The 12,088-nt window shown below is 45.8% G+C and overlaps 1 protein-coding gene across 1 annotated transcript in view; it reads left to right on the forward strand.

Moving 5' to 3' along the window:
* The first annotated feature begins 1,678 nt into the window (after positions 1-1,678).
* The window catches only part of ppan (Brix domain-containing protein peter pan), a 39,798-nt gene continuing 29,388 nt past the window's right edge, over positions 1,679-12,088 (forward strand). The window contains exon 1 of the mRNA XM_067125227.1: positions 1,679-1,873. Within this exon, the coding sequence (XP_066981328.1) occupies positions 1,844-1,873 (30 nt within the window). The 5' untranslated portion in view covers positions 1,679-1,843. The remainder of the gene's footprint in view (positions 1,874-12,088) is intronic.

The raw sequence follows: 12,088 nt of genomic DNA on the forward strand, positions 1-12,088 counted from the left end.
GTTCTATGTGTTTGTGTATCCTTCAAGTGTATTACTGTACATACTTGTATATGAAAACTGATATTTCCTGTTGCACTCAACATTATCGGCAGTAACAGTTTCATTCAGTTTAAGATAACCTCATACTGCATAGTAAAGGCAATTTTTTAAAACCACAAAAATGTTAATAGATGCGCTGAAGGAAAGTTTTCATGGAATATTATAGCTTAGGTGGAGAAATTTGGAATATAGTGTAATTAAGAAATACTATTGTCATGTAGGAATGTTGATACATGAAGAAAATCAGTGTTGTCTTCATGTTGAAGAACATGGATTTGGGCAGACATGAAATAATTGATTTTGTTTTATAGATTTGTTACTCTCACTGTTTCAATTTACTATGAAAGCCCTTCAAAAAAAAATGTCAAAGAATTCTTTTGTACTACAAATAAGCTTTACATTCCACAAGTTGTAAGAAATTGGTATTAACGGTAAAGTTTGCTGGATCTGTAGCCCCTGTGGACATAATGGGAAAAGATGATGATGATGGTGATGAAGCATCCAAAGTAGCACAAAATACCAGCTAAAAGCAATCACTTTTGTCAGGAGTCATTCAACATCTGTAATGTAAAACCCTTCGTCATTGGAAAATAACAGATTTATAGAGTAATGAATCTGGTAACTGCATATGAAAGCAGATCAGACCTACATTGTGTTTGATGCTTCAAACCAAAAAAATCTTTTATGCTGAAGTTAAGTGCTGAATGGCTGAAAGTGTCCCAGTGCTGGGCTTATAGCCCAATTTTCATAAATCAAATCAAATCAAACCATGTTTGAAGTAATTTATCTTTGTCTTCCAACAGGTTGCACTTCTGACCCATGAATGTTTATTGATGAACAACTTGCATAGCCGAATCCCTTCATGTAAAGAACCGAGGTCAACTTTTATTATTAAACATTTTGTCAGTATATAAAATTAGCTGACTGTGAATATGTAGTTATGCAAATGATTCGGTTAAGGAAATTATCAGAATCAATCCACCCCATAGGGGGTTGGAACCTCCTGTGCACTTTACACGGTGCATTGCAGACACTAATTAAGGTTCTTTGCAGCATCCCTCCGATCCCTAGCTGCAACCCCTTTCATTCCTATTACTGTGCTTCCATCCATATTCTCTTCCATCTTGCTATCCATCCTCTCTTAACAGTTGTTTCATAGTGCAACTACAAGGTTTTCCTCCTCTACACTTTTCAAACCCTTCTACTCTGTTTCCTTTCAGCACTAAATGACCTTATAGGTCGCAACGCTTGGCCTTTGGCCTAAATTCTATATTCCATTCCATTCAGAAATAATCCAATATTTTACGATAATTTTCATCTTTATAAAAGATTAAGCTGGGTTCAATTCATTACAGACTCTTGCTCCAAATTAAAAGGTTTTCTTTACGTTTTACCGTAGCATATTAATGTGTAGCGGCTTGGTTTTAACAACAACAATTAAACTGGCCTTATGCCAGCATGAGGTCTAGTTCTAGAGGAAGCGCGTATTTCTCTTCACATGCTGATACAGATTCTATGTTTTGTTAGCCTGCTAGGAAAATTGGTGACCTTCTGACTCATTTAAAAGTAAATTTATAAGTTAAAAGAATTTTTACTAATATTTTTTACACGGCTAGTTCATGCGATTACAGCTGCAAGCGATAACAAAGTAATATGAAAACCCACAGACGAGATTGAAGATCGAGCTCACTGAAGAGAGCCGTTTTATACCTGAAATCTCGTGTAGGACACTGTTACTACTACTATCCACACGCGTGAAAACACCACCATTCTTCGTGATTGACGTGTTATTATTTAGCAAAAAATGACCAAGAAAAAATCTCGCAACCAGAATGTAAGTTTTTATATCTTCGAAGAGTCGTTTTAGTTACATTATACAGTAATTGGCATAGCGTAAGTGACGCTTAAGCTACTTAGGTCGACTGTACAGCTTTAGGCCTAGCAAGTCTAAGCCAGGCTTAAACAAAGTCGGGTAATACCCAAAATAGACTGCTGTACTATGATACACAAATTCTCAAGGAGCCGTTGTAGACGAAGGGGTTATGGCTATGAGCGAAAAATTCCATGGTATTTCTAAGTAATAGATACACGGCGGATATTTAGCGAGAAATGGCAGTTTCTTATAGTATTTTGGTTGCTTGTTTACAATTTAACGTTATTTTTGGGGGGTCGGCTGTAATTAACCTGTAATCAACCCCTGAAGTCCATCCAACAAGGGGTTTCCATTTGCGATCTTCACAAGACAGAGAACGGCTACGTCTGTTTCGAACGGTTCATATCCCGTCCGGCAAGTGCAATACCTTGGAAACTGGTTTTTTCTACACTTTTAGAGCTTCTGACACTGGCGGTGCGTTTGTTTGTTGTCAGCCAAATGGAATGTCCCTTCGCCGTGTTTAGTACTGGCTGGGTGGGCTGGGGCCGATACCCATACGTTAACAAGTTATTGCACTTGCCGGACAGGATATGAACCGTTCCAAACAGACGTACCCGTTCTCTGTCTTGTGAAGATCGCATATGGAAACCCCTTGTTGGATGGACTTAAGGGGTTAATTACAGGCTAATTACAGCCGACCCCCCAAAAATAACATTAAATTGTAAATAAGTAATCAAAATACTATAAGAAACTGCCATTTCTCACTAAATACCCGACGTGTATCTGTTACTTAGAGCTACCAATTCTATCCCCCAAAAATATCCAAAATGGTCTATGGTCTTATTTCATTGCAAAAGATAGGGTAGGCTCATTGAACCCCTCAGGCTAGACTGTATCCTAAAATTTGGGGACCATGTTTGGAAGGCGGTTGGGGAATGAAGATCAGCAGGTGTAGGTTTGAGTTGAGACATGTAGTTAGAATTTTAAGAGGGAAGACGCCTGTGACCTAACCAGACTTACCCTTACCTAACCTAACCTCAGATGTCATGCCCTAACCTGGTTGAGGGCTTCACCCCCTGGACCCCCTGAAGTTATTCGTGACCCCTCACTGCATTCTACCTCCCCCTTAATTGTCGTAGGTCTTCAAGAGGGAATACAACACAGCCAGATGTACCTTACATAATTTTACCTTGGATGTTGCTCCCTTACCTGGATCAGTGAGCTCTGGCCTCCTGGACCCCCTCCAAGTAACACTGAACATCAGCATGAAGCAGAATGTTGATTGAGAAGTTTGAACATCAGCATGAAGCAGACTGTTGAGTGAGAAGTTTGAACATCAGCATGAAGCAGACTGTTGAGTGAGAAGTTTGAACATCAGCATGAAGCAGACTGTTGAGTGAGAAGTTTGAACATCAGCATGAAGCAGACTGTTGAGTGAAGTTTGAACATCAGCATGAAGCAGACTGTTGAGTGAGAAGTTTGAACATCAGCATGAAGCAGACTGTTGAGTGAGAAGTTTGAACATCAGCATGAAGCAGACTGTTGAGTGAGAAGTTTGAACATCAGCATGAAGCAGACTGTTGAGTGAGAAGTTTGAACATCAGCATGAAGCAGACTGTTGAGTGAAAAGTTAGGCTATCATTTTAGCTCATGGTCTGGTCCAGGCTAGCTAGCACTTAAATCTCAAATTTCCAACACTGCACATTGAACATGGTCCTTTAGAATTGCCTAAATTCCTCCTTATATACAAATTTATGAAATTTACCTTGTACTGTATTTTGGTAAATTCTTTTACATGGGAGAACAAAGGCTTTCTAACAGAGTTGAAATCTTCTCCAGTGGAAATTTGACAACATACACTGTAGTCACATCCTTCCATTTTGGAGGTTCAAATGAGAAAGAACCCTGAATGTGGATTAGAGTGTGGGTCTCTGAATTATGTAAATCAGAATTGATTTTGGCTGGATTTAAAAAAATAGTAGGCCTAGGGTGTGATGTGTGTTGACTGCATTTAGGATTGGGTTGGGTTCAAAATTCCAGCAACTTGGTAATGGGATGATCAGGATGCCACACCGTGGTCACTGTTCCATTGTTCAGAAAAATTTATTCAAATTTCTTACTGCATAGTAATTGGGCAATTAGTTTGACACTACAGTCACCTTAAAAACTAAGAGAGAATAGTGCTGTTCCATTGTTCAGCTGTTCACATCATCTGAGGACTTCAAAAAAGTTAGTATGACTTTCCACAAAAAAAGCACAACAGTAGGACAACTTTTCTTTTATGGCAGTTTTTGCTAGGAGGCAAACTAATAGAAATACTGTAATGTATAGCCCTAACCCCACTTGTCTAAATATAGTAAATTACTACGCACCCAGAAAAAGGTATTATTTTACAGGCAGTCCCCGGTTGTCGGCAGCCTCGGTTACTGGTGATCCGATTTTACGACGCTTGTCTAACAACGACGATAACCAGATTTTTGTCACTGATAACTGGTTATCGGTGGTGCTGATCACCGGTTATCTGCACCGATAACCAGGGATCTGTGCTATTATCGCCGATTTTCGGTTATCGTCATGCCATCAGGAACGGAACCCCGCCGATAACCTAGGACTGCCTGTACTTTAAAACCACAACTCATTATTGGGGTTTTTATTGTTACTGACTTGTTTACTAACCTTTTTTATGATTTGACATTCATTCCCATTGGACTGGTGCTAAATACAGTGGTCATTGGAATGTGTGCTGTATTAAAGTAAGAACTTATCTATAAAACACTGAAATTAACATCAGAAGTGGTCAAATGGTGGTCATTCTGGCATGTATTTCATAAGGAATACAAGGTTGTACCGTAGTTGAGAATAGAGTGTATGAACTTTTGATTTGTTATTTACATTGGCATACAGTATTCCTGTGCATTCAGAACCAGTAAAAGATAACATTTTGTTTGTGGTCATAGTAAACCATTTATTTCTGTGATTGGTTAGCTTGTGTTGTATGTATTTCTAACCATTACATGTATGTGGATACCAACCACTTGTTATGTTTTTCCATCTCACCCTATATCTGACAATTGTTGAGGACCCCAGTGTGGTGGGGAGGACCAAAATTGAATGCAGTGCACCAGTCAGGGAGATAGGAAATGCTTAATACCACATAATTAATTGAAAAAAAATAATTCATGTTCATCAACAGTAATGAACACCAAAAAGATATAATGCATAAAATGCTGCAAGAACAGTTAGGCTTAGCCCACATAAAAGTCAGGGTAAAATGCAAGGCACTGAGATCCCTCAGGAAAGCCCCAATACCTAACCTATTCAAGAGTGAAATACATTGATGCTTCCTAACCTGACTTAACCAAGGTCACTTGGCCTTTAACTGGCCTAGGGCCCCAAATCTTGAGCCCATAAACCAAAAGTGAGGTTCATCTGGAGTAACCTTTCACACCAGGCCCTAACTGCCAAGTAACTCTCCCTTAGCCATACCATGAGGTTTGCAGGTACACATTTGCTAGATGACACACACTTCCTATTGTCCCAGCCCCAATCCTGGTAAAAGACTTTGCCAAGTTTGCTCTTGTGGAGGAGAGGCACTCATCACCGAAAGGATTTACCTTATTTTTTTTGTGATGGGTAAAGTCATTTTAAATTTATAAAATAATACATCACTGAAGACCTCCATGAACATTTCTTACACTGAAGGCAGCCATTGAAGAAACTGTTGTGAAAAATGGCTGCATTTTGCAAACGTCTGAGTACTTGAGTGTGAAGTTGGTGAAGCTTATCATTAGTAGTTGGAACGTTATTTAATAATTACAAAACAGAAAAAACTGAAAAGCTCCTATAAGCACTTGTGAATAGCACTGCTCTATCATTGCCTATCACCAACAAATGTTAGAAAATTTTGAATGAAACACTCTCAAAACAAGAATACTGTACAGGCAGTCCCTGGGTTACGACGGGTCCGGCTTACGACGTTCTGAGGGTACAACACTTTTCATATATAGTCATCAGAAATTATTTCCTGGTTTACGGTGCATGTTCCGGGGTTACAACGCTTATGATGCCAATCCAGCGGAAGAAATATGGCTCCAAAATGGCAGAATAATCAAAATTTTGAGGTTTTTTGATGAAAAAATAAAAATGCAGTTGTTCCGACACGACATACAAACCGTCGGTCCTTTACTTTAGGAATTACTTTCAGCATAGGCTGGAAATGGCCGTTGAACTTTTGAACAAGGTGGTTAGGCAGTTAACTACCGTCCGGGAGGTGGGGGTACCGCCTGCCCGGATGTAAACATTCCAATTTGCTTTTGGCCGTTGTAGACTGCAGATGTTGTTTCTCTCACTCTCTGCCCAACTGTTGAACTTTTCCCAGTGGGAACTTTCCTTTTGTTTTTCTCAGTATGAATGTTGATAAGCCCTTTAAGCCCTCCTACCCCCAGCGTTTGTGTCTTGGGGTAGGAGGCAAGAAATGTCATACCTTTAGATCTAGCGTTGACTTGGATCCACACGCCCTCTGCCCCATTTGCATGGGACATGTGTGTTCGCGCGCTTCGCCTTGTAGCGAGTGTTGTTCCTGGTCTCCCGAGCAATGGAGGAAGTTTGAAGGGAGGAGACGCTACCGTAGGAAACCCGTCAAGGAATCGTCCGAGGGTAACACACCCCTGACGACTCCTGTGGTGGCTGATCCGTCGTGGTCATTTCTCCCTCCCAGCAAGCTTCCCCTTCTTGCTGCCTCTCCCTTGGGTGAGGGCTCCCCCTCCCCTTCCTCATTCGATTCATCGGGTGTGGAAGGCCGCAGGGAAGCAGTTGCTCAGGACATCCTCTCTGGGGCCTCCTCATGCTTTCTTCCCCCAGAGCGAGTGGAGGCTTCCCTTTCGACCCGACTTTATCCTCAGGTTTGGGGTGGAAGGCCTTCTGTTCGCCAGGTACCCGATCTGACATCTGCCTGGCTGCACCTGGGTCTGCCTGGCGTGCTGTCACTGGAGGGCCCAGTGTCACACTTGTCTGGCGCTCTGGTGATGACCCACACAGCCACCACTTCCACCACCTTGACTGTCATTGTGTCTTCTTTTGGCAAGCTGCCTGTGATGGTGGCCTGCACTTCAACACCCAGGTTTCGCCACGCCTGCCACGCCCGCTCCGACCATGCCTGGCCCTTCGCACATGGTGACGTCATCGGTGCCTTATATGACTATGCTTGCTCCTGTTGCTGACCCACGCTCGTTGTTGACCACGGTTTCGGCCCCTCACTTCCTGACACTTGGCCCGGCCTGGCCTCCGACACCACCCATGCCTCTGACCCTGGCTTCCTCCCTGGATTGTCCTGGCTCCCACGCTGCTGTATCTGCCCCAGTAGCTGCTGGCCCGAGCACCATCTCCACTACCCGGGTTGCGCCTGCTTCTGTGACCCCCCCAGGTTGCTCCTGCTTCCGTGGCCCCCCAGGTTGCTGCTGTGCCTTCTGCTGCTCCTCGTGGTTTGGAAACTTGACTATGATCCTGAGGAAGATGGTGAAGAAGAGACTGAGGAAGGTGTCGTCGTCTTCGTTTTCATCTTCTTCGTCGTCTTCGTCTTCGTCTACGTTATCGTCGTCTTCATCTTCGTCGTCGTCTTCTGCTGCCTGTTCTTCCTCCTCTCCTTCCGAGGTTCCCCAGCCAAGGAAAAAGAACCCCAAGAAGTCTCGCACTAGACCGGTCAGATCCATGTCTGATGACTCCCATACAGGCTCGTGCGGTGTATGAGTCAGGCTCCTTAGAATGAGAGTCACATCCCATGCATGGGCCCTGAGGTCCCTGGGTGGCAAGACCTCTCGGCTTCTCATCAGTAGAGAAATCTCGAAAGAAGAGGAGATATCTAACCCCTTTCAGCCGCAAGACTAGGCTGAGTGCGGCTCTATAGCCTTTTACAGCTGAAACGGAGAGAAGCTTCTCTCAGCGAAGAAAGACAAGAAAGTCCGCGACCTGCTGAACAGTAGCTCCGACCGAGAGAAAACCCTGTCCACGACACCAACCACAGAAGACGGCCCATTTTCCCTGGTATACCACTGTGGAGGACTGCCTGCCTCTTGCTCACAGAAGATGCTGGACAACTGCTGGCTGTGAAGACACAGACTGCAATGCCAGGTGGTACCGCTCTGTGTGGGGTTGAACAGCAGGTTGGGCCAGAGAGGAATCTCTCTCAGTGCCTCGGAAAGAATAGCTAGCAGGTCAGGATACCAAACAGCCTGAGGCCATTTGGGGAGCCACCAGAATCATCCTGAGATTCGGGATGATCATCAACTGGCTGATCACCCTGAGAATCAGACAAAACAGAGGAAAGGCGTGAGACATTGAGGTTGTCCCACAGGTGTTGGAATGCATCCGCCTCAGCATCCCATGGGTCAGGCATGACTGAGCAGAAGACCTGAAGTTTTCTGTTGTGCTGGGTGGTGAACAGATCTAAGACTGGATGCCCCCACAGATCGAACAACCTTTCTGCAATGTCTGGGTGAAAGGACCACTCTGTCCCTATCACCTGATTCTGGCGGCTGAGTTTGTCTGCCACTACATTCCTCTTGCCTGGAATGTGTGTGGCTGACAGCTCTACCTAGTGGGCCAGAGCCCACTCATGCACCTGCATTGTCAACTGATGAAGCAGAAGCAAAACCAGGTCCCCTTGCTTGTTGACATATGCCACTAACATGGTGTTGTTGCTCATCAACACCACGGAGTGTCCGATTACTCGATCCTGAAACTCTTGGAGAGCCAAGAAGGCAGCCTTGAGTTCCAGGATGTTGATGTGGGGGAGCTTGTCTTCTCAGTGCCACACTCCCGAAGTCAGCAACCCCTCCAGGTGTGCACCCCATCCCTCGGTCGATGTGTCCGAGAACAGAAGCATGTTGGGAGGAGGAGTATGTAGGCATACTCCTATTAAGAGGTTCCTGTCGTCCATCCACCAGTCTAGGTACTCTCTCACCTCCTCCAAAAGAGGGACGAGAAAGGACTAGGGGTCTTGAGACTGGGACCAGTACTCCTTCAGTTGCCACTGTAGGGACCGAAGGTGTAGATGCCCCATGAGGGACCAGCTTCTCCAAAGATGACAGGTGACCAATTACAACTTGCCATTGCCGAGCTGGCTGCTCCTATCGAGACAGGAACAGCTATGCTGCCCTCGTGAACCTGCTGATACAAGAGTCTGAGGGGAAGACTCTTGCTGCTACCATATCTATCGGCATGCCCAAGTACTTTATCTTCTGCTTGGGGGTGAGATCTGACTTCTCGAGATTTACTACAATTCCTAGGTGGCAACAAAACTCGAGGAGCCGATCCCTGTCCTGAAGCAACTGTGAGCAGGAGCTCACCAGACCAGCTAATCGCCAAGATACCTCAATAGACGTATCTCATGAGAATGGGCCCAAGTTGACACTAGGGTGAAGACTGTGTGAACAACTGGGGAGCAGTCGAGAGCCCGGAAAAGAGTGCCCTGAATTGGATAAAGCGAGGTACTTGGGAGGACTGATGGATGGGTATTTGGAAATACGTATCCTTCAGATCCACCGTAGCATGAAGTCGTTCTCCCTGATGGAGGCGAGCACAGAACAAGCCGTCTTCATCATGAATCGAGTCTGGCGAATGAATTGGTACAGGGGAGAGAGGTCTATGACCGGTCTCCAGCCCCCCCAAAGCTTTCTCCATGAGAAAGACAAGGCTGTAAAAGTCTGGGGACCAATCCGACACGACTTCTACAACACCCTTGCTCAGCATGGCTTGCACCTCATGCGTGAGTGCCAGATCCTTCGTTGATCCAGGAACATAGGTACAGAGGACCCGCGAGTCCTTCCAGGGTGTGGTCCTCCCAATCTACCTGTACTCTCCCAGCAGGAGGGAGAACCTCGGCAGACCCCTTGGATCCTTCCTGCACTATGCGGGCGTATGACCTAGTTGATCCAAGGACTGGGCCAGCAATGTATGCCTTTGTAGTTGAACTCTGGGGAGAGGAGTCTCCAGAGTTCCTCCTATCTGACTCGTCCTCCCAGGGAAACCCCAGGAGGTTGAGGGGACAGGCAATGAGGATCGGGCACCCACGCCGGTCCTGTTGGGAGAACCAGCAGGAGGAGTGATGACAGCATCCCGGGTCCTAGAGAACGCTTTTGCCTTGGCGGCGCTGTCCTGAGGAGAGCGTAGTGGTTCACGCGAGCCAAGCCGAGCGCTTAACTCGACCAGGCCAGGCCGAGCACGCGAACGTGATTGGGGGCTGGGCAGAGTCGAATGCACGGCTGGATGGCGAGAACTTGCGCTGTCCTCTTGACGGGCCCCAGTCTTATTTGAAGCTGGAACCTCACAAGAAGACTGTACAGGGGACCTCCTCTTTGTCTCGCCAGATGCTTGGGCTCAAGAGACCGAGGCACCTACCTGGGAACCTGGCTTGGCGCTTAGAGGCAGTCCCAGCAGGCAGGGCCGAGACACCTGCATGTCTAGGTTTTTTCTCCTGTCCTGTGCCTGAATAAGTACGGTGAGCAGACTCTACGGTACTGTTCGGGATACCTGAGTCTCCTTAGAGGCCTGGGTACTTGGAGCGGACTTCTTAGGTGCGGCAATGGGTGTGCAGACCAAGGTTTGCATGCCTGCGGCTCCCGAAATGCTAGACCCAGGGGTCAACGATTCAGTTCCCTGACCCAAAGGACGGGAAGAGCCGACAAGAGATCCCACTGCTTTCCCTGTGGAGGGAGGCAGTTCCTTAGAGGTCCCAGAATGGCGGGGGAGAGACAGCCTTCTTCTTCGCCCGATGAGTCTTGGAAGAAGAAGAGGAGGAGGTAGGAGACGATGACGAAGATGAAGACGATGAAGACAAAGAAAACGACACCTTCCTAGAACTCTTCTTCAACTTCTTTTTCGTCACCTTCTTCAGGATGGCTTTCAAGTCACCCATCCAAGGAGGGAGCAGCAGATGTCACAGAAGTAGCTGGGGTGGCCAGGGTAGTGGGAGCAACCTGCTCAAGAGCACTACAGGGGAGGAGAAGCCCCCTAGAAGAGGTTTTCCTATCGTCTGGGTGCCCCCCGCCCCCGTCGTTCCACACCCGATGAGGCGAGTGAAGATGAAGGGGAGTCCTCTCCCGAAGGAGAGGTAGCCAGAAGGGGATGTTTGCCAGGAGAAAGAAACGATCCTGAAGGGTTAGCCACCAAGGGAGCCATTGGAGGCATATAACCCTCAGACAATGCCTTGGAAGGCCTCCTCCGGTATTGTTTCCTCCCCTCAAACTTCACCCACTGCTCAGCCAACCAAGAGCAACACATGACACAAGTAGATACTCATGAACACACACATGCCCTGCAAGAGGAGCAAAGGGCGTGTGGGTCCACATCAATATTTGACCTGAAGCTACTACACCTCTTCCCACCAACCCCAAGAAACGCGCTGGGGAAAAGCAGACTTACGAGGTTTATCTCCTTCATGAGCTTGCATAATGACAAACACACAAAGCAATTGAAACAAGGAAAATAGAAAAGATCCCACCAGGAAAACAGCTCGGCAGCAGTCAGGGTGGGGAGCGAGAAACACGCCTGCATCGCACGATGGCTGAAAGCAAACTGGAATGTTTACATCCGACAGGCAGGACTCCCGCCTACGGGATGTAGTTAACTACCTAACTACCTTGTTTGAAAGTTCAACAGCCATTTTAATTCCTGAAGTAAAGGAGCAATGGTTTGTATATCGTGTCGGAACAACCAATATTTTCCAACAAACCTGGACCAGGGACTACGGACCAAGGTAATATATATACAGTAAACTCCCCGTATTCACGCTCTCACGATTCACGGACTCACGCATTCGTGGGTTTCTCTATGGAACATATCTACCCATTATTTGCAGAAAATTCGCCCATTCGCGGTATTTTTCACTGTGAAATATTCACTAATTACTGTATTTTCAGATAATTTTCATGAATAAATGCATTTTTTGTGATAAAACTATTAAAATACTCAGGTATAAGCATTTTTACAGGGTTTTTCTTGTGTTTAAACTATCAAAATGGGCAGTTCTAAGTGTTTTTAGAGGGGTTTTATGTATTCGCGGATTTTAGCCATTCACAGGGGGGTGTGGTACCCATCCCCCGTGAATACGTGGGGTTCAGTGATATATATATATATATGTGTGTGTGTGTGTGTGTGTGTGTGTGTGTATGCATATATATA

This window comes from Macrobrachium rosenbergii, chromosome 23, assembly GCF_040412425.1.
Source record: "Macrobrachium rosenbergii isolate ZJJX-2024 chromosome 23, ASM4041242v1, whole genome shotgun sequence".
Classification (NCBI taxonomy): Eukaryota; Metazoa; Arthropoda; class Malacostraca; order Decapoda; family Palaemonidae; genus Macrobrachium; species Macrobrachium rosenbergii.